This window comes from Diceros bicornis, chromosome 32 (assembly GCF_020826845.1).
Source record: "Diceros bicornis minor isolate mBicDic1 chromosome 32, mDicBic1.mat.cur, whole genome shotgun sequence".
NCBI lineage: Eukaryota > Metazoa > Chordata > Mammalia > Perissodactyla > Rhinocerotidae > Diceros > Diceros bicornis.
In genome coordinates this window covers 19,086,500-19,113,008 of record NC_080771.1, presented here as the reverse complement: position 1 = coordinate 19,113,008, position 26,509 = coordinate 19,086,500, and the positions used below count along the sequence as shown (strand labels likewise).

The 26,509-nt window shown below is 54.7% G+C and overlaps 2 protein-coding genes across 4 annotated transcripts; both read right to left on the bottom strand.

Annotated features, from left to right (window-relative positions):
* Nucleotides 1–40: 40 nt before the first annotated feature.
* On the bottom strand, nt 41–2,579 carry TMEM208 (transmembrane protein 208). 3 transcript variants are annotated; one of them, XM_058528019.1, is made up of 6 exons: nt 2,472–2,579; nt 1,829–1,924; nt 890–949; nt 672–808; nt 423–525; nt 41–323 (listed from the first exon to the last, which is right to left on the bottom strand). In XM_058528019.1, exons 1-6 carry the CDS (start codon nt 2,475–2,477, stop codon nt 186–188), a joined length of 540 nt encoding a protein of 179 aa, XP_058384002.1. In that variant the 5' UTR covers nt 2,478–2,579; the 3' UTR covers nt 41–185. The 3 variants fall into 3 exon arrangements, with proteins under 3 accessions (XP_058384002.1, XP_058384003.1, XP_058384004.1); XM_058528020.1 differs by having other exon boundaries at nt 423–507; XM_058528021.1 differs by lacking the exon at nt 1,829–1,924 and having other exon boundaries at nt 2,472–2,567.
* An 18,077-nt stretch (nt 2,580–20,656) lies between these two features.
* Nucleotides 20,657–26,405, bottom strand: ELMO3 (engulfment and cell motility 3). The gene is made up of 20 exons (XM_058528016.1): nt 26,127–26,405; nt 25,938–25,978; nt 25,773–25,845; nt 25,526–25,576; nt 25,145–25,314; nt 24,967–25,066; nt 24,712–24,863; nt 24,553–24,631; nt 24,376–24,426; nt 24,166–24,288; nt 23,946–24,077; nt 23,741–23,842; nt 23,528–23,636; nt 23,283–23,419; nt 23,015–23,178; nt 22,796–22,908; nt 22,599–22,703; nt 22,412–22,494; nt 22,239–22,325; nt 20,657–22,151 (listed from the first exon to the last, which is right to left on the bottom strand). The coding sequence occupies exons 1-20, from the start codon at nt 26,202–26,204 to the stop codon at nt 21,939–21,941; spliced, it is 2,163 nt and encodes a 720-aa protein (XP_058383999.1). The 5' UTR covers nt 26,205–26,405; the 3' UTR covers nt 20,657–21,938.
* Nucleotides 26,406–26,509: the final 104 nt, after the last annotated feature.

The following is a 26,509-nucleotide window of genomic DNA, read 5'->3' as shown; positions in this document are numbered from 1 at the left end:
TCCTACTTTGTACCTCATCATCACCCACACAGCCATTAGCCACAATCTAAGCCATTTATTCAACAACCCTATACCCCAGACTGCTTTTGGCCCCTGGACTAGGCCCTCATTGCTCCTGGCATGGGGGCCATGCAGCCTGACAGAGCCACCCAGGGCTCAGCAACCAGTGGCCACAAAGTTAGTGGCTATAACCGCTTCATCTGCCGCCGCTCCTGTCGGCGCTGCCGTTTCTCGTTGTGCTCTGGTGCTGGGGTGCCACTTTCTGCTGTGAACCAGGGGCCCAGCACGTTCACCCACAGGAGGTAGATGGCCCGGCCTGGAGCCTAGGAGAGAAAGGGTAACTTGAAGTCAGATGCAGGAAATGAAAGAAGAGAAGGGTTAGATGCCCCAGCTCCTTTTTGGGAGCCCCACAACCCACGCACCAGAAGCCAGAAGGACCAGATGTAGAGGGAGAAGCAGCTGAGCACCTGCACGATGGCTGTCAGTAGGATCATATCCTTAAGGTGCCTGTGGATAGAAGGAAGGCTGCAAGGGCCAAAGAGCAGATGGGCCCCAGTTCAGCTCCCTTGTACCCTCTTCAGGTTGCAGGCAGCTGTGGGTCTTGGGCTATCTGGGCCCCAGCACCCCAGCCCTGGGGCCGCTCACCTGGGCTGGCGGCGGGGGACACTCACTCTGCCATGCCCTGCTCCATGTTGAGGTCCATTCCACCATCCATCAGGACCCCGTCCTCAGAGAAGGCTGCCCGTGCCATCGAGCTCATAGAGTGGTAGCTGGCCCCATATACTGCCAGACTAAAGCCCAGGGCCATCTGCAGAATAAGAATAGGGGTATTAAAGGCCAGCCACTGATCCTGTGTGCTCATCCACTTCCCAGGATGGGGGACACTTACCCAGGCCCAAAATGAGGCAGATGAGTAGAAGAAGACCAAGGTCACAAGACAGTAAATGGCCTGTAAGCAGACGCAGGATCAGGCTAGGATCAAATGCTATCCCTAAACCATGAGCCTCCCTTGACTCTGACCAAGAGTTAGACTAGGCTGTGGAAGGAGAAAGGTTGTTTCTTACAGGGTTAGGGGAAGAAGAGGTCTGCTCCCCAAGTCCTGAGTACTCAGACTCCCCTCTGACACGTCAGCCCAGGAAAGAAGCCCTGGTGTATTTGGGAGGGGAAGGGCTCTCAAGCCCACCTGGGACTCATGCCCTCATTTCTTTTTTGTTTTTATTTTCTTCTGTTTTTACCACTCATCACTTTCTCTGTGCCAGGATCCTTTCTCATTTTATTTTTTTTAATAGTTTCCCCCCCCCCAAAGCCCCAGTAGACAGTTGTATGTCATAGCTGCACATCCTTCTAGTTGCTGTATGTGGGACTCGGGGCCTCAGCACAGCCGGAGAAGCGGTGTGTCGGTGCGCGCCCGGGATGCGAACCCAGGCCGCCAACAGCAGAGCGCACGCACTTAACCGCTAAGCCACGGGGCCGGCCCTCATTTTTTCTTTTTTAATTTCTTTAAATTTATTTTTTTTTCCCCCAAAGCCCCAGTGGATAGTTGTATGTCATAGATGCACATCCTTCTAGTTGCTGTAGGTGGGACGCGGCCACAGCATGGCCGGAGAAGCGGTGCGTCAGTGCGCACCCGGGATCCCAACCCGGGTTGCCAGCAGCGGAGCGCGCGCACTTAACCGCTAAGCCACGGGGCCGGCCCTCTCATTTCTTTTTAATTGGAGTTTTCTCCTGGAGTTTTGGTTGCCACATACACCCTCCACCACTACCATCAAACAGAGCTGAGGACTGTGGGACCCTGGGTGGGGACAGAGGCAAGGAGGCAGGCACTTACATTGGCCCCCAATATGATCCGCAAGTAGAACTTCAGGGTCTCTCTGTTCTCTTCAAATATCTGCTTCTTTCCTCTCGTGCCCACTTTGCCCTTGGGCTGCAGAAGGATAGTGATACGCTATCAGAGCCCCCCTCAGCGAGGGTCCTACTCATCCTCCCCACCAGTCTGGTTAGCTACAGAGTTCTATCTGCACCTCTGCCGGGTGCCCAAACCTAGCAGAATCCTTGGGACGTCCACCCCTCCTCCAGTTCATCCTGCTTAGGGCTGACACTATCTTTCCAGCACCCCCAGCTACGACTGCCTCCTGCTCGCCCTGGAATAATCCAACACTAGGCGGATATCTCCTGGTTCTCCTGGTAAGGTCAAGCTTTGGGGGTACTCCTGAGGGGCGTTGAATGGTGCCGCTCTCCGGCATCTGCTAGAGTAGTCCAAATCTAGGCTGACGCCCACCCCGCTCTGGCACCAGTTCTGGTACGGTCCTGCGCCGCTCCTCTCCCCACTGCCTCGCTCTAGCACAGTCCGGCCACTGGACAGCGCCCCCGTCCGGCTGACCCGCTTCCCTTGATATCCTTCCTCTGTTTTCAGTCTCCCGGCTCCGAGAGCGCTTTGCCGATGCGGACCTCGCCCGACCAGCCCTCCTTACCGCCATGGTGCAACGCAAACACCCAGCCGGGGAAACAAGAAACAGCGACCGAAACTGCAGTCAGTAGGTACCACATCGACAGCACCGACACTTCCGGTGCAGACCCAAAGCGTCACAACTGAGACGGAAATGGGAGGTCCACTTCCTTCCCAAGCCCCGCCCTCCAGAGTCGGTGGGACTACACTTCCCAGAAAGCCTTGCGCGGGGGCGGAGGCGGCAGGGATGCGATGGCGGAGTCGCTGCCCCTGGAGGTGAGAGGATGCAGCCCTCAGGCCTAGCTCCGGACAGGCCCCGCCCTCGGGGTCCCGGGCTGTGGGGAGGGGCTGACAGACAGCTCGCCCGGCCCTGCCAGTCTGGCGGAAACGACCCGCCCAGAAGATCCCAGGACCTGCAAGTTATGGGTAACGGCCCCGCCTTTGGGCCACTTCGTCCCCTTAGCTTGGGGGACCATCCTCTCCTTCCCCATCGGGCCCAGGAGATGGTTGCTCTGTCACCTCAGAGAGGACAGGCCCTCTGTCTAACCCCTTCTCTTGAGATGGCCGCCCCTCCCCCTCAGTTCTGGAAGATGTCCGCTCCACCCCGTGGTCCCTGAAGGGTAACCGTTCTTATCCCCATTCGTCCCTTAGGATGGTCGCTCCATTCCCTGGAAATGGCTGCCCCCTCCCCCTCGCGGTGGGAGACAGAATGCCCTCTCCCCATCAACTCCGGACCTGGTCTTTGCGTTCCTTCACGGAGGACAGGCCTGCTCCCCACTTCGTCCCCTAGAATGGCGGCTCCTACCTCCTTCATCCCATGGGATGTTTGCTCCTTCTCCTTAGCCTGAAGCAAGACCACTCTGCTGACACTGGTCAGAGAGAAATAACAGGTTTTGTCCCCATTGGCCTCTTAGGATGGCGTCTCAATCTCTTTTGCCCCGAGAGTTGGCAGCCCGCTTCCCGCTGCCTACAGGAGACAGGCCACTCTTTCCCCATCGACCCAGAAATGGTGCTCTTTCCCTTTAGCAACAATAGGACTGCTCCCACCCCATTGAGGCCCTTGCAATGGCATCTTTTTCCCCCTTGGCCTCAAAGGATATTCATACCATCCCTATAGGTCCCAGGGATGACGAGTTATATCTCTAGTAGCCCCTTGGGATGGGGTTCATGGGATGGCCACTTCATCCTTATCACTGCCTCCTCTGATCTCTCTAGAAAGGCCACCCCCCTTCTCAGCTCAAAGAATCATGCTCTCTCCCATCAGTGAGGACTTTGTTGCCCTCCCTTTGCTCCTTGGGTTGGCTGCTCAGTCCCAGAAGACAGGATGGCCACTATCTTAACTGGGCTTGGACAGGCTTTCCTGCCTCCCCCTGGGGATGGGAGCTTGGTCAGTCCCAGTCCTCATCAGCCTCTCTTCCCCATGCCTAGCCTCCTAGGCTGTTCTCTGTAGTCATTCTCCTCTCAATAATGATCTGCTTTAACTCCCCACCCCTTCCCTGAGCAAGCCTTTGGTGAAAACAGAGGTAGAGGACTGTCCATCCTTAATTCAATCCAGTAAGTATTGGTTGAGCACCTTGTGTGTGCTAGGGATCAGAGAAGAGAAGAAGAGATCAGAATGGGCTGGTGAGGTCAAGCTTAAGAATGGCATTCCAGGAAAGAGGCCTGCATAGGCAAAAGGAAATAGACATGCTGTGTTTGTAGGACAGTGGGAAGATTGGATTGGGGAAGCTCTGGGATCCGGGATCCAGTCAGGCGTGGAAGCTGGCAGTGCTGAACCAAGAATGGAGATTTTGTACTGAGGATAATGGGGAACCTTGAAGGTTTTCATCAGGGGTGTGCTAAGACTGAAAGCTGTTTTTTTAGGAAAATTAACCTTGTGACAGTGTACAGAATGATTAGCAAGGATGAGCCTGGAGGCAGGGAGGTCAGGTGGGAGATTGTGGAAGGAATCCAGGTCTGGGGTGATAAAGATCTGGGCTACTAAGGTGGTGAAGTTTCAAAGGTAGACATATTAGTAACAACAATCCAGCAACCATTTATGGAACATATATTAGGTGTTAAGCCCATCAAATCTATTAAATATATATATGTACACATACATAATATATATATAATTTAATTCCCATAAGACTATGATGTAGATTTTTAATATCCCCATTTTACAGATATGGAAACTGAGGCTCAGAGAGGTCAAGTACCTTGCCTGAGGTCACACAGCTAGGAAGTAGTGGAGTTGGAATTTGAATGAGTCTAAGTTAGCCTGGCCTAAACCTTACACCTGTATCTGAGAGCAAGGGACAGAAGAGCATGAAGAGTACAAAGTATTATCACAATCTTCAGGGAGTGTACACTGTTAGCATGGAAGCTCAGGCTCTGGAAAGTTAGGAGGAGAAGCTGCTTTCGACTGAAGACAGAATATGAATTTTGGTTGAGATTAAGGTGATAGTAAAACATTTGGATGAAGGAGCCTGTGGACAGTTGGCAATACTGGGCTAGCACTTGGATGATAGGACAATAAGGGGATATTGAATTGTTGGTTATTCCTATAGAGGTAACTGTTGAAACCATGCAAATGAATTTATTATCCTAGGAAGTAAACAGATCAAAAGACCCAGGTCCGAGCCCTGGGAGCCAAAGAAGGCAATTGGAGTGCTGGGTGGAGCCCTAGAAAACACAGTGTCACAGGAGTCAAGGAGGGAAGATTCCAGAAAAAAAGAATAGTTAATATAAGATTATTCCTGGCCTCACAACCAGTCCCCTATAGAGCCTCCAACCTCACCACCCCAGCCTCATAAAACAAAGGTAGAGTGAGGGCCTGAGCCTGCCAGTTTGGGTCTTGCTGGGATCATACCTCAACAGCCAGCTGAAAAGGTGATTTGGCAGTGGAGAAGATGGGAAAAGAGTTGGGTCCCAAAGCCTGACCTGTGAGGGCAGGAGGAAGGGGTGTGGCTTCCTGATGATCATAGGAGGAGCACCTGACTTGCTGTGTTCTATATCCTATGCAAGACACTGTACTATGTTATTTAATTCTCACAATAACACATTTAAATCTCACTACAATTGCCATTTTACAGATAAGGAAAACAAAACTCAGAGAGAGGTCAGTTGATAGAGTAAGGATTTGAACTAGGTTTATCTGGTCCCAGTGTCCAGGTTCTTTTTACTAAACAGCAGGAAGTTTAATTTTTTTTTTAATTATTTATTTATTTATTTTTCCCCTAAAGCCCCAGTACATAGTTGTATGTCATAGCTGCACATCCTTCTAGTTGCTGTATCTGGGACGCCGCCTCAGCATGGCCAGAGAAGTGGTGCGTCGGTGCACGCCCAGGATCCGAACCCGGGCCGCCAGCAGCGGAGCGCGCACACTTAACCGCTAAGCCACGGGGCCGGCCCCAGGAAGTTTGATTTTTATTAGTCAGTACAAACCTGCAACCAGATGGGGCTCAGGAAAGGTTTTTGGTTTTTTTTTTATAACTTTATTTTATTTTCTTATTTTTATTTTTTTTGTGAGGAAGATCAGCCCTGAGCTAACATCCATGCCATTCCTCCTCTTTTTTGCTGAGGAAGACCAGCTCTGAGCTAACATCTATTGCCAATTCTCCTCCTTTTTTTCCCTTTTTCTCCCCAAAGCCCCAGTAGATAGTTGTATGTCATAGCTGCACATCCTTCTAGTTGCTGTATGTGGGACGCCACCTCAGCATGGCCGGAGAAGCAGTGCGTTGGTGCACGCCTGGGATGTGAACCCAGGCCGCCAGTAGCGGAGCGCGTGCACTTAACTGCTGAGCCACAGGCGTGCCCCAGGGAAGGTTTGTTCACAATAAAGATACCTGGAGGCTGGAGAGGGGAAGTGAAAACTCCGTGAAGTTTAGGATCCAAGATGAACTAGAAGGCAGGGCTCTAGTCCCCTCAGACCTACTGTACTATCAGCTTGAGTAGCTTCCAAAGGCCTCTCAACTCTTAACAGCCCTCAATGCACTGTTTTTTTCTCTCAGATGCTCACATATATTCTGAGCTTCCTGCCTCTGTCAGATCAGAAAGAGGCCTCCATCGTGAGTCATGCTTGGTACTGTGCAGCCCAGAATGCCCTTCAGGAGGTAAGGTGCCCACCCTCACCTGGCACATTCTCAGTTGTCTCTCACTTCATCTTGCTCATGGCCCTGCTCATACATCATCCATCCGTTCATGTGTGCATACATATTCATACATACATATTCTTACAGTGCTGGGACTATACAGATGAATAAGACATGGTCCCCTCCCTGGAGGAGCTCATAGTCTAGTGAAGGAGAAAAACAAGTATGTGAGTGATCATGATATTGTGTGCTTAGTGCTGTGACACTGGAATGAAGGATGCAACGGGAACATGAAGAAGGACATCCAAAGGAGACTGGCAGCATCAGGGAAGGCTTCCTGAAGGAATAGGATGAAATGAAGTTTGGTCTTCCAGGACTGGTAACAGCACAGGTGAAGGCACCAAGGTATGAAATAGTTCTGGAAACGACCACGAAAGTTCCATGTGACTGGAACCTAGATGTGTGTGGGAGAAGTGCTGGGAGATGAGGCTAGAAAGGTGTCAGACTGCAAGCTGGCAGATGTGCCAGGTGATATTACTGGGGCTTTCTCTTGATTACCCTCATGGAGCCTTTAAAGGAATGGTAGGCAGGAGAGTGACATGGTGTGATTTGTGTCTTAGAACTCTGCAGTGCAGAGTGGACTGGAAAGGGTGAGTCGGAGTGTAGGGAGACAGCCCAGCCGGGAGGTGAATGCAACGTCTGTGCTAGTTTGAAAGGCAAGCTATGATAACTCTTTGTTTAGTTTTGACTTCTTTGGTTATTACTGAGGTTGAACAGTTTTTCTCATTAGCTGACCATTTATATTTCCCTCTTTTGTTTATTCATGTTCTTTATCCATTTAACTGTTGGGGTCTTAGTATTTTTCTTACCCATTTGTATGAACTTTTTATACATTAAAGAGATTAATCCTGGGGCCGGCCCCGTGGCTTAGCGGTTAGGTGCGCACGCTCTGCTACTGACAGCCTGGGTTCGGATCCCAGGCGCACACCGACGCACCGCTTGTCAGGCCATGCTGAGGCCGCCTCCCACATACAGCAACTAGCAGGATGTGCAACTATGACATACAACTATCTACTGGGGCTTTGGGGAGAAAAAAAGGAGGAGGATTGGCAATAGATGTTAGCTCAGAGCGGGTCTTCCTCAGCAAAAAGAGGAGGATTAGCATCGATGTTAGCTCAGGGCTGATCTTCCTCACAAAAAAAAAAAAAAAAGATTAATCCTTACATATTTAGTGAATATATTCCTAGTATGTTTGCCTTTTACTTTGAGTTATAGATATGTGTTTATTTATGAGATACAGTAGTTAAATGTCTATGTTGTTGATTCTGAACGTCCTTTTCTTTCTTATTTCTTCCATTGTTTTTTAAACTTGGAGATCTCTTGCCTCTTCAGAGATATGACAAATATACACTCATATTTTTATTCTTTTTTTTAATGGATTTTATTTTCTAGAGCACTTTTAGGTTCACAGCAAAATTCTTCTATTTTATGGTTTGACTTTTTGTGTTAATTTTTTTTTTTAATGAGGAAGATTAGCCCTGAGCTAACATCTGATGCCAATCCTCCTTCTTTTTTTTTCCCTGAGGAATATTGGCCCTGGGCTAACATCCGTGCCCATCTTCCTCTAATTTATATGGGATGCTGCCACAGCATGGCTTGACAAGCAGTGCGCTGGTGTGCGCCCGGGTTCCGAACCTGCGAACCCCGGGCCACCAAAGCAGAGCACGCACACTTAACCGCTGTGCCACTGGGTCGGCCCCTGTGTTAATTTTTTTATTGGTAAAATTTATTTTGATTTATGCTATGAGGTAAGAAGCTAAACTGATTAGTTTTAAAATAGCCCAAATACCATTTACGTAGAATCTTCTCTTCCCTGCTGGGTCGGAATCCTCCACTGCAACATATTAAAAGTGTGTGTGTATAAGTCGAGTCTGTTTTCAAGTTATCTATCCAGTGTCATTGAGCTTAGTGTCTAAAGGAATTTGTTTGGACTTGCTAAAAATTTGAAGTGTGAGACATCTGGATGGTGAGATCTAGTTAGTAGTGGGATTTCTGGGTGAGGAATTCAAGAGAAAGTTCTGGGTGATAAATATAGATTTGGTGTCATTAAAGAATGGGTGGAGGGTCCAGCCCCGTGGCGTAGTGGTTAAGTGCGCGCGCTCTGCTGCTGATGGCCCAGGTTCCGATTCCAGGTGCACACGGATGCACCGCTTGTCAGGCCATGCTGTGGTGGCGTCCCATATAAAGTAGAGGAAGATGGGCACAGATGTTAGCCCAGGGCCAGTCTTCCTCAGCAAAAAGAGGAGGATTGGCATGGATGTTAGCTCAGAGCTGATTTGCCTCACAAAAAATAAAATAAAATAAAATAAATAAATAAATAAATAAAAAGAATGAGTGGAAGTAGAAGCCATGGATCTAAGTAACTTCCTCCCTGAGAGAGCATGAAGAGCCATAGGAACAGCAGGCCACAGGAATGCCCCAGGGGAGGACACCAGTCTAAGGGCATGGAAAGGAGGAGGCACCCACAGAGGGGGCTGAGGAGATCTCAGTGAGAGGAGGGCACAGAAGTCAAAGGCAGAGAGCATTTAAAGTGTTGAGTGGATGACTAATAGTGTCAGATCCCACAAAGAGTCCAGAAATAAAGAAAAGATAGTGTCCATGATGTTTGACATCCAGGGAGGTCACCAATGGCTTCAGCAACACTTGGCATCTGGGGAAAAAAGCCAGGTGGGTTGAGGAGTGAATAAGAGAAGAAAGGAAATGTAGAAAGGGACCTCACTTGCAAGAAATTTCCCCATGAAAGGAAGGAAATAAATAGGACTGTAATGAGAGGTTGAAGTGGGCTCGACAAAAGGATTATAATTGGGAGAAATCTCAAATATGTTTATATGTTGAAGGGAATCACTAGAGGAGGGGTGAATGTAGGGAGGACAGAGGTCAGGAATGGTGATGCCACCTGAGGTGGTGGCAGAGACAGGCTTCAGTGTACAAGGCTTGGTCTTGGATAGGATGGAGAGGACGTCACCTCTCCTCCTCAGGAAGTAGGGGGTGGCAGTGTGAAGCCACTTGCTGAGGAAGTTCCTCAGAGGCAGGCTACTGGCCTCTTTGCTCAGTGAATTTGGAGGCCAAGTTGTCTTAGGGGTGTGAGAAAAGAGGTAGAGGCCAGGGCCTCAGTAGAGTGGTTTGGCATATTCACAGGGCAGAAGGAAGACAGAAAGTTACCAGAGATGCATGCAGAGGCCTCACTCTGATGTTGGTGCTGTCTGTCTGTGCCTGGCACTGTGCTGGGCCCTGGGGGAGCAGGGCTGGGTAAGACACAGCACTCAGGAGTTGGTAGTGAGAGGGAGACAGCACGAGCCAAAAGGAGGGGGTCATGCACTCAGAGTCTTGTGAGGCCCACCGGGGATGCAGAGAAAAGATTCAGAAAAGACTTCATGGAGAAGAGGATGCATGGGCTGAGTCTTGAGGGAGGAATAAATGTTTGCTAAATAGACAAATAGGAACAGGTAAGGAGTGAGACACCTACCCCAAACAGAAAAAGCAGCTGAGCAGAGACATGGCAGCATGAGACATGGTCAGAAATTGGCATTCCCAGAGCCAGGGGTGGGGAGGAGGGGGAGCGGGCATGGCAAGCTGGGGCTGATGGTCAGGAGTCTGACAGAGAGGGGCTCAGAAGCTCAGCCTCCATCCTGTGGAGTGGAGAACCACCAAAGGGTCTGAAGAACACTGTCAATTTGCCTTTTGTGAGGATCACCCTGGTGACAATACCAAGGATAGACTGGAGGCCAGGACCCTGATAAGGAGGAAACTGCTGTAAAATATTTCTGACAGACAATAAGGGGACTTGAACTAAGGCAGAAGTGTGAGGTGGGAGCAGAGGGACAGACTACAGTATATCAAAGGGATGGAATGGAAGGGACTTTGGTCATTGTGGATGTGGGGAGTGAGGGAGGAGTCTAGGACGACTCCCAGATTCCCGACTGGGGTGACTTGGTAGCGGGTGCTGAGAGTTTAGGAGAAGGGGCAGAGTTGGGGGATAAGACAGTGAATTCAGATCTGGGCATATTGCATCTGTGTGTCTGGAGAGAGGTCCGTCAGGTAACTGGCTACCAGGGTCTACTATTCTGGGAAAAGATGTGAACTGCAAATAAAGTAGTTCATAACCACAAATGGGCTGAAGTGCAGTCTGCCAGGGTGCACATGGAGGGGAACACAGAGAGAGAGAGAGAGAGGGAGTGTGTGTGTGTGTGTGTGTGTGTGTGTGTGTGTGTGTGTGTGTGTGGTGGAGTGAAACAAACCATGGGGGACTCACTGGTCTCTGGACTGGATCTCTCTTCTTTGGTGACCACAAAAGAGGCTGATGGGGAGCAGGCTAGAAGGTAGGAGGAGAGCCAGGAGGGCAGAGTCACAGAACCCCCAGTGGGAGATAGCATCGGGGAGACTGGCCATCCACAGCAGGTGCCATGGCAAAGAGGACACTTGTGGGAGGTCTGCAGAGAAGCCCCCAGATGTTGATGACCTTGCTGGAGGGGGCTGTTGCCAGGAATAAGTGATTCTGTGGGGGCAGTGGTAGAGGGGAAATGGGTGAGGCAGGGGTAAATAGGTGGCCACAGTGGGTGTGGGTGCATCCTTGTGATTCCAAGAAGCATGACTGTAGAGGGAAGGGGAGAAAGAAGAGAGGGGAGAAGAAGAGGTGCAGAAGCAAGGGTGGCTTTTTGTTGTTTTAGACTGTGGGGTGTTTGTGGACCCTTAGGAAGGAGCAGTGGAAAGGCCGAGTCTGCAGGGTTCCCAGGGGAGAAGGTGGGGGACAGGCTCAGTAGGCCGGGAGAAGGGAGTTGCCTTGAACCAAAGAGCAAGTGAGGGAAGGAGGTTAGGATGGGCCCTGCCAGGAGTCAGCTGGTGGATGTGGACAGGGCAAAGGGAGGCCTTCCCACCTGATGGCTTTGGTTTCTTGTTGAAACAGAACAAGTCATCTCTGAGAAGGCTGGAGGAAGGGGAGGGTACCACAGTAGCCTCAGGGGCTTGAGAAGATGTTGGGCTTGGGCAGAAATCTTGGGGAGGATCAGAAGAGAGCCAGGAGGCAAGGAGGAGGTGGGAGTGGGGGAGGCTAGTGCTAATGGCATGGGCAAGAGGGGAGGCCATGGCATCCTCAGGCAGAATTCCATATCCCCAGCACACACCCAGAGGAGGCAGTGGTTTCATCATCCCTGGCTGGGCAGGGGTCAAGGAGAATGGGCACAGCAGCATGAAGGGGCCAGAGCCACAAGGACCTTGAGGAGAAATAATAACGGGAGGGGCCTCTTGAAGTCCAGCAGAGAAGGAGAGGGCAGAAGAAGCAAAGTGGGCAGTCAGGCCCCAGGGGTAGAGGTAAGATTGGAATGAGATAAAAGGAGTGAGGAGAAGGAAGCTGGGATCAGAGTTTGGGATCGTAGAGTCCACCATTTTAGAGCTGGGGCTGCTCCAGCTAACTGTGAGCTCCAGATAGAACGTTGACAAAGACCCGATTGATGCCTCTGCAAAACTCAGCCTCCCCACACCCTTCCGGGCTGGGAGCACTGGGAAACCAGGATACAGGTGCCTGGGCATCTGAGGCCCTGCTGACATCCCACCACCACCATGACCCAGAGAGCAATCTGCAGAACCCTACTGTCAGGAACCATCTCCCAGGGCCCAAGTGTGGGAAGGTTGCTAATGAGGTAGTGCCCCCAGCTAGTAGGTACAATGGAAGATTCTGGCTCACCAAGGCCAACCTGGGGCCTATCCCTCATCAGGCCAGGCTAGGATGTGCAACTTAGTGACTTCTTATTCCCTCTGACCTGCCTCCATTTAATCCCAATTTTTCTCAAATAAGAAGGTAGACAAAGGCAGCACCCCACACACACCCAGGCCCTGTACACTACGGGGGGGAGCCCTGGTTTCCTGCCGCTGGGTTGGTTACTGTGAAGAACTAAGGACGGGGGCCAGCCCCGTGGCATAGTGGTTAAGTGCACGCACTCTGCTACTGGCAGCCAGGGTTCGGATCTCGGGCGCGCACCAATGCACTGCTTGTCAAGCCATGCTGTGGCGGCGTCCCATATAAAGTGGAGGAAGATAGGCATGGATGTTAGCCCAGGGCCAGTCTTCCTCAGCAAAAAGAGGAGGATTGGCATGGATGTTAGCTCAGGGCTGATCTTCCTCACCAAAAAAAAAAAAAAAAAACTAAGGACGGCTCAGGAGAAGATGCTGCCTTCTCCTGCCTGAGGTGTTTATAAAGGCGCAGAGGAGCCTCTGGAAATGACCCCCGAGGTCTAATTCCTCCCTAGAGACCAAAGCCCCTGGGTGCCAGGGCATGCATTTTCTCAGACGTCTCCTGCAGAGCAAGCATGTTAGCTCTGGATTCCTATACCAGCAGACAGGAGGGCCGTCTCTCTGTCAGATGGCTTTCCACGTGTGCACACAGGCCTGCAGTCTCAGCTCGGGGCTTCACTAGGTACAGGGACGTGCTGGCCTCTCCCAGTCAAGGAACGTGTCACTTTTAACAGGTTTAGGGCATTTCCCAAATGATTTTGCATTTACTCTTCAGATGCCAGCATTGGGAAAGGAGGATACCAGCGGGCTAGTTGGCCCCTCTGTGGATGGGGTGGCTGAAGCAGGAACAGGTACCCTTGAAGCATCCAGAAGCATCTTCCTAGGGCCTGGGAAGGGGAACTTTCCTACACTGGGGTCAAAAATCAGAACCCAGGAGCCTGCTTCTGCCTGCTACTCTGCCCCCTATAGATGATAAATATCCCTAAAAGGCTGCTTCTGGCTTCTGCACTTTGAGTCCAGGTTAGACTACCTGGGTGAAGGCTTAGAGGCTGCCCCCTCCCCACCGAGAAAAACTGGGGAGCAGGGAGGCGGTCTCAAATCTCAACACACACACACACACACACACACACACACCAATAGCCGAAAGTCCTTTAGGCTGGGCCCTGCCCCTTTATCTGGTGACTTTTGCTGCCACCAGCCAGCCCTGGACTTGGACCCTGGGCTGACTGCCAGCACTGTCCCTCAGCTGTTTGTCTACCTTGTTCATAGGGAGGCAGTGGGAGAGGGGAGAACATTCCTGGCCACCAAGTCTCAGGAAGGAAGGGAAAGAAGGTAGACTGAAGGCTGCTTGAGCTGGGGCCCTGGGGGGTGGCATGTGACTGTTGGGGGCTGGTGCTGCCTTGGCAACCAGCACCGCTCTGCACTCCCCCAGCCATAGTTCACGCTCTTCATCATCACGTGGGCTCATCTGACATGGAGAGCTTTAAAACAGCCAGAGTCCTGCTTTACCTTTCCTCCCTGATCTTTTCATCACCCTCCCACCCTCACACACCAGGATCTTCCCCAGCTCTCCTTAAATCTGAGAGAGGGACCCAGGCCCTTGGGAGTTCCCACTACCCCACTGTCTCCCAGTGTCCACAAGGGAAGCTGTGGGGAGTGCTCCTCTCATCCACATTCCATTCCAGGAAGGGGGTCTGGAGGGAGGCTGGTTTGACCCCTGATTCCTGTGAAAGTGGCCAGCAGCTGGTCCCCATCTCTTACCACACGCTCCTTCCCATGATGACAGCCGTAGGTGGCTGCTTCTCTCTGTGGCAGAAGCCAGGCTGGTTTCTCCACACCTGGGAATGAGTTCCGTGTGTCTTCCTGGGAGATTCCTGTTGATAAGTATCTTGCAAGAGTGCATATTATGTGTCATTTCTACCTTCCTGATTCCCTTTCAGTGATGTTCTGTGGGGTACAAGCAGGGAACATCAGCTTGTTCTTGCGCTTGCTGACAGGAGAGGCTTTTCAGGGAGCTTGCTTTCCTGCATCAGGATCATGTTGATACATTAAAACAAGAGCCTTTTTTGAGTACCACTTGCCTGCAACCTGGGTACCCGTCAGGAGTAAAGAAACGGGGCTAGGATTTTAGAAGCCAAGCCCTCTTCTCCCTCCCCCCGCAGACCTGTTCCACACAGACCTGTATCAACTTCCTTTTGGCTCCCTCTGGCACAAAATCAGGGAAGGTTCTATGAAAACTAGGGCTCCCCAGACTCCTCCTACACAAGCCAGTTTATTCCCACAATGACTTAGCCCTGAGCTTGCCTCCCAGCTCCACCCCACTCCAACCATGTGCTCCGCTATTCCTCTACAGCAGGGCCAGCCCACCTTCTTGGTGCCTCTGAGATTCATTCTCTTAGCTCCCACCCACAGGAATGGGAGGCTTCTTATTCCTTACCTAGACAGATAGACGGACCCTCCAGAGATGAGCTGCCGGGATCATAAGCACATCTTGAACTCTGAAGCCTCCAGGGCCCACACGTGTAAGCATGTGCGCACACACACACACACACATGCACGCAAGCATTTTCACTTACACACAAAACCCAATTTTGCAAACATTCATGTGGCTGAGACATTGAGGCCACCAGGGGATCTAGGCCTCACTGCCTGCCCCAGACCACTGGCACCTGGGCCACAGGGGGTTGTGGTGAGGGACACCTGCCTCGCTTCTTCCTGCCTTCAGCTATTCTGAGGGCTATTTGTACGCTCTCAAGAAAGTGGAGGAGGCTGGTTGCTTAGCTCATGCCAAGCTCTGAGTCCCTGGAGTAGGAGCTGAGTCCTTGGGTCTCAGACCTCAGGGTCTGAAAGTCCCAAAGGTTGGGGTCCAGCATACTTTGCCCTCCTGCCCCGGGGGTTTTGCTGGGTCTCCTCCAGGCCACTTCCCAGTCCTCCTGTGCCCAGCCTGCCAACTCCCCACTCTGTCCTCCCCCCATAGTCATCCAGTCCCGTCCATCACTAACCTTCCTCTCATAGTTATTCCCTTTGAGCCCCAGTGTGACTTGTCCTCCCAGCTCCCACTTCCCACCAGCACCCCTTCAACCACACATGACACTACACACCACAGTAGGTCCCCATTGTGAAAGGGCCCTTCCCTGACCTGCCAGTGACTTCCTGCCAGACTCAATGCCCAGTACCCCTCTGAAGCCAGAGGGCTAACTAACCCCAGTCCTGCTGCTACCCCTTAGACAAGTGTGTGGTACATCCCCATGTCCTCTGCTTCCCTTCTGGCCATCGAGAGCCTGGGCTTCAGGGGCATCTCCTGCATCAGCCTGACCAACCGAGATGGCTCGCCAGCTTCGTACCAGGTGCTGCTGCAGTCTGTCGCCTACCCCCTGGGCCCATGCCTGCAGAGCTTGTACCTCAGTGGGGGCAGCCCCACAAGGCCTCCTTTGTGGCCCTGATCTTGGGCTGCCCGGCCCTGCATATCCTTGTGGCTGCAACAGCCTCTTCACATCAAGCATGCTGCTAGTTCAGCTGGAAATGGCACAGCGGGTCCAGCAGACATGGAGCTGTCTCCGTGAGCTCAACCGGACTGGCCTGCGGGACCAGGCCAACCCCTGCTTCAGCTGGCTCAGTGGCTGTGCCCCAAGCCTGGAGCGTCTCTCTTTGGCCTACTGTCATGTCACCTTCAAGCTAGGCCCAGCCTGGGGCTCCATCCGCCCCCAGGACTCCTCCCCCTCCCAACTCTCCTTCCACAACCTACTGTGATTCACTCAGGAGGACTCACGCTGGCTTGCCACCGGAGGCCCTGCAGGCCCTGGGCCAGGTGGCTGGGCTGCAGCTGCAGGAGCTGAGCCTGCACAGCTGCTGGGATGTCTCCACAGAGGCCATGGCAGCCCTTTGCTGCCAGCAACCAGGCCTTACTTCCCTGGACCTCAGCGGCTGCTCAGAACTGGCTGACGGGGCACTCTTGGCTGGGAGCCGTGGCCTGTGGCACCTGCAGCACCTGAGCCCAAGGAAGCTGCAGCAGCTGACAGATGTGGGATGCACAGCCCTAGGGGGCCTGTGAGAACTGCAGAGCCTCGACCTGGCCAAGTGCTGCCTGGTGAGCAGGCGGGAATTGGTCCAGGCCCTGGGCTTGGGACGCGGAGCTCGACCCCCACTGTCCTCCCTCAGCCTGGTCTACTGCTCCTCACTCAAGGTGAGCGTACCATCCCCTTCCTTCCTCACCAGGGCCGGGGGCTGTGAGAACTGGGCATGTGGCACCAGGGAGGAACTGCCTGGTGTGTGTGTCCAAGGAATAGTAGTTAGAACTGACCTTGGGACACACAGTCTGGAAGGGGAAGGGAGCCTAGACAGACAGTGCTGCTGCCAGCACTTTCCCCGCAGCCCCCACTGTGGGCCCAAGTAGATGGAGGTCCAGGTCCAAGAGACCAGGTTGGCCCAGCCCACAAGGTGGCACACATCTCACATGCCAAGCGCTCTGTGACCACTGCAGTCTGGGGAGGGGCCCTGAGAGCAGATGTTCTAGAGGCAGGGAGGCTGGTGAAAGGGAGTGGCAGAACCAAGCCCTGCGGGGAAGGAGCATTGAGGTTACACAGAAGAGGGTGCTTGGGCAGGGCCTGTGGGAGGTAATGTGATGTGGGAGCAGCAGGGTCATTTCTTGGCTGAAGCCAGTTCCTTCAGTAGGGGTCAGCCTGTCCCCCTGGGTGGAGTCCCTTCTTGGCAACCTCAGTCTCTCCCTCTTTAGTGGATTATTCCATGAAACTGTTAATGTGACTTCAGGTGGGAAAGTGTTCCCAGCCTGAAAACTGTCTCTCAACCTTTTCCCCACAAGCGCCTCTCTTCCCCTGCCCCTCCATCTTCCCTTTACCACTACGTATCTCTTAGCTGTTCCCTCTGGAGCATTCTTGTGTCTCTGCATCTCTCTGCAAACCAGCTTCCTCTACTCTGCCCTTAGTTCCTGCTCCTCTCACCCTGACTGCTTCTGGCAGGTGGCAGCCCTGTGCTCACCATGACCTCACAGTTCTGCTTCAAATTCTAGAGGGAGCATATCTAATTGGCTCAGCTAGGGTTGGATGTCCACTGCTGGTCCAATAAGCTGTGGTCCAAGGGCTGCCTTAGCCCACCCCTTCAGCAGAGGCTGGGAGCATAGGCAGGGCAGATACCTTAGAAATTTCCACCAGCATCTTTCCAGCCGCAGCCAATCTAGGCCTCTGTCTTCCAGCAAACTTCTGGTGTCCCACCCCCACAGCTCACCCTGTCCATGCTGATCTTTCACCAGCACAGGGGCCATGTTGCTTCCCTCCATGGACCCCCTGGTAGCTCCGTATTGCTTGTGAGGCTGGAACCTTGGGCAGAACCTTGCTACTGACGCCTGCTAAGCCTGGTGACATGGGCACAAGCCATCTCTCCGTTGCTCTCTCCCATCTCCACTTCCCTCCTGGGATGCCTCAGTGCTCTCCCTGATCTCAGCACTGGGCACAAGCCTCAGGGTGCTAGCCTTATTCTCCTGTGTGGCCCTCACCAACTGGACCTGCGGGCCATCTGCACCTACCTCCCCCACCTCAGTCCTGCGCCTGGCCTGGTGCAAGTTGTTCCGTGACTGGTGGCTTCAGGGGCTGGGGGAACCAAGTAGGGAGCCTGCACAGGGGCCCCAAGTGCAGGACCCTTGAGGGTGGGGTGGTCCCTGGGCTCAGCTGCCCTTCTGCACCTCCTGAGTCTCTCTCTAGGAGCATTTGAGGGCCAAACTCAGGAGAAACCTGAGAAGTAAGGGCTTCTTCCCGAGCTACACTGAGAGCTGGAGCATCAGGCCTTGGGCCACAAGGACCCTTCTCTCCAGCCACAGGGCCCCTTCATGCCGCAGGCCCCGCAGGAGTTGGGCCTCATAGCTTGCCACAAGCTGACTGATGCCAGTTTGGCCAAGGTGTGGGGTTGGGGGTGGGGATAGGCTGAGGGCCCTGGGCTGGAGCCAAAGGCCCTGGGCCAACCCACTTTTTGCTTGGGAAAAGTTCCTTTCTCATTGGCTTCTGCTGCCTATGGCTACTCCTCTGGCTGGGGGCTGGGGAACCTGGAAGGACCCCAGACCCTGGGCTCCAGTGCCATACTACACCCCCCACCCATCCTTGCAGGGACTCCAGTGCCCCCAGCTGAAGCAGTTGTCACTGAGCCTTTTGCCAGCACTCACAGACAAGGGCTTGGTGGCTGTGGCAGGGGCTGCCCCAGCCTGGAGCGCTTAGTGCTGAGTCACGGCAGCCTCCTCAGTGACAAGGGCTGGGCCCAGGCAGCCGGCTCCTTGCTGAGGCTGCAGCACTTCAACCTTTCCAGCTCACAGAGCAGTGAGTGTGTCCAATAATGCCACAGTGCAGGGACTGGGCTGGGGCCTCATGCCAGGTCAGGCACTCATTTAGTGGCTTCCCTGCAGAGGCCTGTGGCTCAGCCTCCATCACCTCCAGAGTCCCCAGCCCTGGCCTCTTGACCTGGAGTTTGACTCAGTGCCTCCTGCCGCTCTCTGCTACATACCCCAAAGCCCCTTCCCCAAGCTATAAACTCTTTTTCTAGGACTAGGGGGCTACTAATCCAGGGCAGCCTAGGGGCTTCTTGCCATAGTCTGCCCCACCGCCCAGCAGGAGCCTCTTTCTAGCTACATGTCGCTGCCACAGTCCCCTGGAAATGCTAGCTTCTGCTCTCCTGGCCAGGCCTGCGTCAGGGGGCCAGGCCCACAGATGGTCTGGTTCTGGTGCTAGGGAGGAGCAGACCCTGTGCCTCTTGCCCTGCCCACTTCTCACACCTAAGGCCCGTGCCCCACCTTGTTCCCTGCAGGAGTTCTCCCAGCCCCCTACCAGCACTGAGCTTTAGCAGTCAAGCCACAAACTTGTAAACCCAAACCAGATTAAAAATTCCACCTCTTGGGCCGGCCCCATGGCTTAGCGGTTAAGTGGGTTAAGTGTGCGCGCTCCGCTACTAGCGGCCTGGGTTCGGATCCCGGGCGCACACCGACACACTGCTGCTCCAGCCATGCTGAGGCCGCGTCCCACGTACAGCAACTAGAAGGATGTGCAACTATGACATACAACTATCTACTGGGGGTTTGGGGGAAAAAAAAAAGGAGGAGGATTGGCAATAGATGTTAGCTCAGAGCCAGTCTTCCTCAGCAAAAAGAGGAGGATTAGCATGGATGTTAGCTCAGGGCTGATCTTTCTCACAAAAAAAAAAAAAGAAAAAAAAAAAAAGGAATATTAAAAAGAAAAAATTCCACCTTTTACCTCCTTGTCTGAAGTTCTCAGACTAAAGGGCCTCTCCCCTCCCCATCTCAGCTGAAGCAGCCCAGCCCAGCCCAGCCCAGGGACAATTTGGAGGAAACACCAGAGGGACATAGACAACTTCTTCCTCACACTTGGCCCAAAACCCCACAGGCACCCCCAAGTAGGTCCTAGCTTCTTCCCCACATGGTGGGAGGTCTTTCCCCAACACAAGCCCCAGGGCATGTCCTGCAGCAAAGGCACATCTGTGTGCACTTGTCCCAGCCAGACCCCAGGAGCACGCTCATTAAGGATGCCTGAGTCAAGGAGGCTGTCTTCAGAAAAAAAAAGGGACAAGAAAGAGGATGGCATCTCTGGGTAGGAAGGGTCATTAGAGGCCATCTTGTCCAACCTCCTAAACAGTGCAGGTAACTTCTCAACAGCAGCTCTGAGAAACAGTCTGTCCATCTGGCCCTCCATGTGTCCACCCACACTTTGTCTGTCTTTCTGTTCTTCAGTTCTAGTAGCTAGCCAGGCTGCCTGGGTGCCCACAGGCACTGTGCTTTATGTGGGGAGTCAGAGGTGACAAAGCTCTTCCAGACCCCAGGCCAGTTGGGGAAGCAAACTAGCCAACAGGCAGGGATAGTCCAGTGTGCCGGGTGTGCACAAATAGAGAAACAAGCACTTGGGACTGGCAGCCCAGCAGAGCAATGCACTTAGCCTGGGAGGTCAAGGACCAAGGCTGTGAAAAACAAGCAGAAAAGAGGGAGGAGGGCAGACAGAAGGGACTGAGGAGATGCACATGGGCAGGCCAGAGCTGGTGCTAAAGGGGGTGTGGGGAGGTCCAGGCCCCGACGGGGTGCAGAGAGTATGCCAGCTTGGACTAAGCACTGAGAACCCTGCAAGCCACAGACACTCTGTTGGAAAGGCGAAACTGCAACTTGTCTGCAGCCCATCTCAACTCTGCTCAATCATGGTACCGTGACCATTATCTTATGGACAATAGGGAGACATTGAAGAATATGGGATGGGGGTGGTGTGCGTGAGTGTGTAATCAGGTCAGCTTCACATTTGAGAAAACAGTTGGGGTAGCTGGTATTGAGAGGATTGGAGGGGCAAGAGGAGGGGGGAAGTCAAGAGGTTCTTCCCAAGATGATGACGGCCTGGGCAAGGGACTGGAGACATTGAGAAGAAAGAACTGACAGTATCAGGAGGCTTAGCTGCATCTGGGATCCCCACTCCCCCACTTCCACCTTGAACTCAATAGCAGACTATTCCAAGTATGGTGGAAAGTCTCTGAATGCAGAAAGTGGGGCCGAGATGCCCAAGTTAGAAGCATAGCTGGGGGAAGGGAGAATAATTGTTCCCTCAGCACATTCTCCACACATTCTCCAAAGGAAGTACCATTTCCATCAGTTTTCAAGGTAACATGTTGATGGCTAACACTGTTAAAAAAGATATTGGAGGAGGCGTTGGCAAAGAGAGGTAGTAAGAGGCATGGAGATCAGAGGGTGGTGGCAGCTTTCAGCCTGCCCTGTGGGTCCTGTGGGCTGGTGTGCTCCTCTGCCTCAGAGGCTTGGGGTCCATGACCATAGGCTCTGAGCCTGACCTCCAGCTGGGCCCAACACCTAGCCGCTTCTGCCCCCGGGGGCTCTGGCCTGTGTGTGGCCCCCACCCCACCCATGCTACTGCGTTGGTTTTTAATAAAAATGCAGGGCTTTCTGCACTGAATTCCCTCCTGTCAGAATCAGACCATAGCCTCCCACCAGCCTGGGGACATCTTTTGGAATATGGAATTTCCCTTCAGCACAAAGCAGGCCCAGCTTCACATCTCTCCCTTCAAGCCTCTCACCAGAGGGCCTCTAAGTCCCACAAAGGACATAGGGCAGGGCCAGGCAGGGTTGAGGAATGAACTCAGACTGTCAGGAGCCCTCTGGAAACATGGCTCCCAGATTAGGCCCCTGTTAATGCTGCCCAGGAAGGCATCCACTTTGGGCAATACCTCCTGCCCTGCCAGTTCTCCCTTAACTGGCTGGCAGCCCCAACCGTCCCTTGGCTGGTGCCCCCAGACCACAAGCCATCCCTCTCTGTAGGCCCAGCACTGAGGGAGGCCGAGGATTCATCTTGAGGAAGGGCAACGGGGCCAGCCTATCACCACCCTCCTTCAGAATACAGCCCTTCAATTGTAGATGCCCAGATTTGCAGCCCCAAGGGGTGGCCCTGCTCTGATGCCCCAGCTAAGTTTGAAGGCAGGCTTGGCCCACAAGGTTCAGAACTGGCTCAACACGTACCGAAAACCCAAGCAGACTTTATTTCTACTGCAGGCTCTGCTGATCAGGATGTCTGACCTTCTCCATCCTTTGTGGCCACCAGCGTGGCAGCAGCCGTGGCCCTTGGCCAACCTCACTGTCAAGGTTCAGCGATGCTGCAGTCATAGCAGAAGTTGAAGTTGGTGGGGGGTGGGGGGATGGGGGGTGGCTGCTCAGGGATGGGCACATTCTCCAGCTCCAACAACCGCAGCTTGGTTTCCATGGTCAGCAGCTGCTCCAGGTCCAGCCGTGTCTGCTCACTGCCCATGGGACTGCCCAGCAGGGCACTCAGCCCATCTGTCCACAGGTCGAACTGGGGATGGGGCCAGGTGCATGAGTGCCTGCCCGTCTCTTTCCCTGCCCGTCTGCCCAAATTGGCTCAGCCTGCCCAGACACTCACCTGCCATTTGGAGGGGGCAATGAAGTTGAGGTATGCCTCCTCCTCCTCACGGTCGTAGCTGACTGAGAAAGCTAACTCATAGAGGTCCTGGGGAAGCAAGGGAGCCGGGAACACTGAGCAGGCAGCAGGGCAGGGGCAGGCAGGAAGGAGCCCCTGGCCCCCACTGCGCTCACCTTGTTCTGCTTCCCGGAGCCCTTCTCCCGGACATGGGGGCAGTCCTTGCCTGTCAGTAGTGCCCTGATGTCGGCCACAGGGACTGCAGAAAGAAGGTTGGGCTGACCACTGGGGCCCCAGGTGGTCCAGGGGAATGGGGCGGTCTGAGGAGAGCAGGTGTCTGACCCCTGCCCCTGCCCTCCTTACGCTGCTCAGGCAGAGTCTCTGGGGCAGGTGGGCTGGCACCCTCCTCCACGTCCCCATACTGCAGCACCTTGTGGTTGGGGGACAGGCAGCAGAACCACAGCTTGTCTGTGGGCAGAAAGGGGAAGAGGAAAGGAGTGATGAGAGGAGCCCTGACCCCAACCCAGCCACTCTCTGCCCCTCTCTGTCCACTCAATGACCCTGGCGCCTCCGGCTGCTGATCTTGCGGAAGAGTGTCCCCTCACACAGGCGGAGCAAACGCTGCTGGCGGATCAGGCCCATGAGCTCTGGCTTCAGCTTCTCCCGCAGCTCCCTGGGTGGGGGGAGGGGACTCACTGACCAGGAAGGACCTGGAGCAAGGCCCATGGGGCAGCAGGGGAGGTGGGGGCTAGGACTGGGACCCATCTCCACCAACTCACAGTATGGGAGGGGCCAGCGTGCCCTCTTGATGCAGCCGCTCAGTCTGCCGCAACCGCAGCACCTCCCCGTAGGTGAGCGCATTCACCTTGGTTCGGAAGAGCTCCAGGGAGCTGGGCTTCAGGGCCAGCGTGCGGGCCAGCTGCTCCCGCACCACTTGCATGACCTGGGGCCACCCCAACTCAGCTCATGGTCTGAGCTCTGGGCCCCTATCCAGAACAGCCCCCTGCCCTGGCCCAGATCTCCCTGTTCCCACACCACCCCCCTGACCTTGTCAAAGTCCTCCTGTGTGGCCCGCATCTCCTTCCAGGTCTTATTCAGCAGCTGGATGCTCACACAGAAGAGCTCATGGAAGCTCTCATCTTGGCCGAAGAACATGGGCGAAAAGTCCTGGGCTGTTTCGGAGCCTGGAGCGGGGGGGCAGGAGGGGCTCAGGGAGAAGGTGTATGCAGCCCCTGGCCCTCTCTGCCCTTCCGTCCCCCGTTCCCAGACACACTGTACCCAGTCCCACTCACAGGGCTCCCCAACTCGGAGCAGCTCACACAGCAGCACGGTCAGTTGGATGCTGCTCCGGGCAAAGGGGCACTCATGCTTGTCCTCACGGCTGCTGTTCTCCAACACAAACTGTAGTGGTGGGAGCAGAGAATGGGGCATGAGTCACGGCTAAGCCCATGGGGACCCTGCCTAGACAGGCATCCTGCTGTACCTCACCCCACCCCATCACTGACCCTGCTGTAGGCACTGGGTGCGTGTCTGGAGAAGTAGAGCATGTTGTCCAGGGCCAGCAGGCCGGGGGGCACACGCTCCAGGTCCTGCCCAGGGTTGCTGTTCTGGGGGAAGGGGGACAGGCAGCTCAGAAAGGGCCCCAGCCCTCTGTAACAGCAGCAGCCCAGGACTGAGGCAGGGGTGGGGAGCTGGGTAGGAGTCACTCACGGAGAAGCCCAGTTTGCGGAATTCGCGGGCACAGAGGGATCGGCGGCGGTCAGCACTCAGCCCAGCACCCAGGGACTCCCCCTCCTGCTCAAAGGCAGCCTGACGCAGGGCCTGCAGCTGCTCCCGCTGCTCCTGGGGGTCATTATTTGGGGGATTCAAGATTGTAGATCGAAGGCCAAGCGCCAGCTGCCCCCAGCCTGTGCACCCCAAAGGCACCCACCTGGCTATAGGGGTCCAGTGGCATCCGCATGCGTGGCTCCAGCAGCCCCAGTGTAAGGGACTGCAGTACATATAGGTGATGAGCCATCTCATCGCCCAGTGGCGCTGCACTGTGGATGATGTTCTGGAGGACACCCAGTCCATAGTGTGAGCTTAGGCTCACTGAGAGAGGAGGGGTGGGGAGGGGTCTGCCTGGCCCAGTCTTTTCTACCTTGTAGATGAACTGGCGAAGGTTTCTCTGCCACAGGTAGTCAAGCATGTGCTGAGGTGGGTGGGAAGGGAACTTAGATGATTTAGCCCCACCATGAGTGCTTACCCTGTAGGCCCAGGGTGGAGCATAGTGCCCACCAGCTCCTGCCCCCCATCCAGCCACTAGATGGACACTCACCTTACGTTCAGGAGGGCTGGCCCCCTGCAGGAGAGCTGTCAGCAGTGCCATGGCCTTGGTTTGCAGCTGCTGGTTCATCCTGGGGGAAGAAGAGGGGTATCCATCCATCCAGGGTCTGGCTCTGCTCCCCTCCTCTGTACCCCATCCTCAGACACTTACACCTGTAGGTGCACCAGCAGCCTATCCAGTGGCACCTCACTCTTGACCAGCTGGCCCAGCACAGGGCTGCTCAAGGTCACACTCTCCAGCAGCCGGAGGGCCAGGGGCTGCACAGATGCATCCATCAGGTTCATGTTCACATAGCTTACCACCTTTAAGAGGAGTAGGGGTTGTCACCACCTCACCACCATGGAAGGCCAGACCCTGACACCACCCCACTGCCCCCACCTGCTGCCCCTAGAAAAGCCCACCCACCTTCCTAACAAAGGGGATGCTGAGTGTCTCCCAGGACACCACGCCGTGCTCCATGAGCTCCAAGAAGGCCCTCAGTGCGAGGGCCAGCACCTCCCCTAGGCTGGGGGGACATCTGGGGCTGAGCAGGGCCAGATCAGGACCCCCAGCCCCACCATGTCCACCACAGCCCCGTGCTCACTCGTCCCCGTCTTCAATGATGGTGCCTAGTCTCTGAAGCCCATCACGGCTGATGACCTCCCGGGCAAAGGTTATGTCTGGGACCAGCAGGACGAGGTGTTGCAGGGATTCTCGGCGCCCTTCACGACTCCCACTCTGCAGCCCACCCAACAGCCACTCAGCCTCAAGGTCCTGGCAGGGGTGGGGGCAGGAGCAGAGGTGAGTAGGCTGGGCAGAGGTAAGAAGTGGGAATTGGAGGTGTGGGGACTCGAGTGTCCATTAGGTGGAGCTCTGCGGGGATGTTGCTGGGACCTCCAGACCTGGGGCAGAGGCGCAGGCTGGCAGAAAGGAGGCATAGCAGAGGGGTAGGGAATGAGGGTGGGGGCGGGGGGTGGGGCATTACTGGGGCAGTGCTGAGGCACAGGATGCTGCCATTCTTGATCTCTGCGCGGTTCTGGAGAAGACAGCAGAAAAGGGAGAGAAGTCAAGAAGGGCTCTGAGGATTGGTTAATTGGGGTTGTCAATGAGGGAAGATCTGGGAGTCAGTAAAAGATCACATTCCAGTCAGTGGGATGAGACTAAGAAATCAGGGCAAGGTTGGAAGGGGTCATAGAGTGGAATGTGGGGGCCGAGGGAGAGAGGGGACTCACATTCTCAGTGATATATCTCCTGTGCCCATCAGCAAACTGCAGGGCATAGCGCTCAGAGTGAGCCAGGCTCCACCTGGGGACAGTGGAGGCTCAGTGAGGCAGGTAGGGGGTGCCCCCTCCCTCCTGCTTTTCCCCCACCCCCTAGGCTGGCAGGCCGGCACTCACGCGTTGCACACCTCCTTCAGCACAGCGGCCAGGGGCTTTGCCTGCAAGTGGAGAGATCACTCATGGGGCCGAGAATAGGGAGGAGTTGAGAAGGATCCTGGGGGAGGGGTGGGGTGGGCTGTTACGAGGAGAAGGGGGCGACGCAGAGGGGGGCGGTGGGGTGGATGGAGGCGGGACGGGCCAGGTGACCTGGTCCAGCTGGATGAGCTGCGGGATGGCGTCACGCATCTGGACGGCGATCTTCACCACGTTTCGCGGGGGAGCCATGGCCGAGCCGGGGCAGGGGCCCCTGCACTTTTCAGACCATGCAATCTCCTGCCGAGGGCGCACCTGGCCCGGGGTCCCTGGGGACGAGGAGGGCGTCCCTCTGTCCGCGGCCTGGCCCCCGTGGCCCGCACTCACGGCCCAGTCTCCCACTCCTGGCCAGGCGCCGCGGCCTTCCCAAGGGAACCGAGGTTAGTTCCGGGTTGGAGTCCCGGGAGTAGTAGGGTAGGACGGCTCCTGCCCTGCCCCGCCCCGCCCCCAAGAGGCGGCCCCGCCCCACCCCAAGGTGCGGCAGGTGGGGGCGGGGA

Bases quoted from the DNA above. Each gene is read 5' to 3' on its own strand.
- TMEM208 (XM_058528019.1), bottom strand. The intron at 950-1,828 runs GTAAGTGCCTGC...GTCTGCTTACAG, and splicing joins GGATCATATTGGGGGCCAAT to GCCATTTACTGTCTTGTGAC. The intron at 324-422 runs GTGCGTGGGTTG...TTTCTCTCCTAG, and splicing joins TCTGGTCCTTCTGGCTTCTG to GCTCCAGGCCGGGCCATCTA.
- ELMO3 (XM_058528016.1), bottom strand. From the start codon at position 26,204: ATGGCTCCCCCGCGAAACGTGGTGAAGATCGCCGTCCAGATGCGTGAC. The intron at 25,577-25,772 runs GTGAGTCCCCTC...TGTCTTCTCCAG, and splicing joins GGAGATATATCACTGAGAAT to AACCGCGCAGAGATCAAGAA. The intron at 24,427-24,552 runs GTGAGTGTCCAT...CACCCACCTCAG, and splicing joins CCAGCCCTCCTGAACGTAAG to CACATGCTTGACTACCTGTG.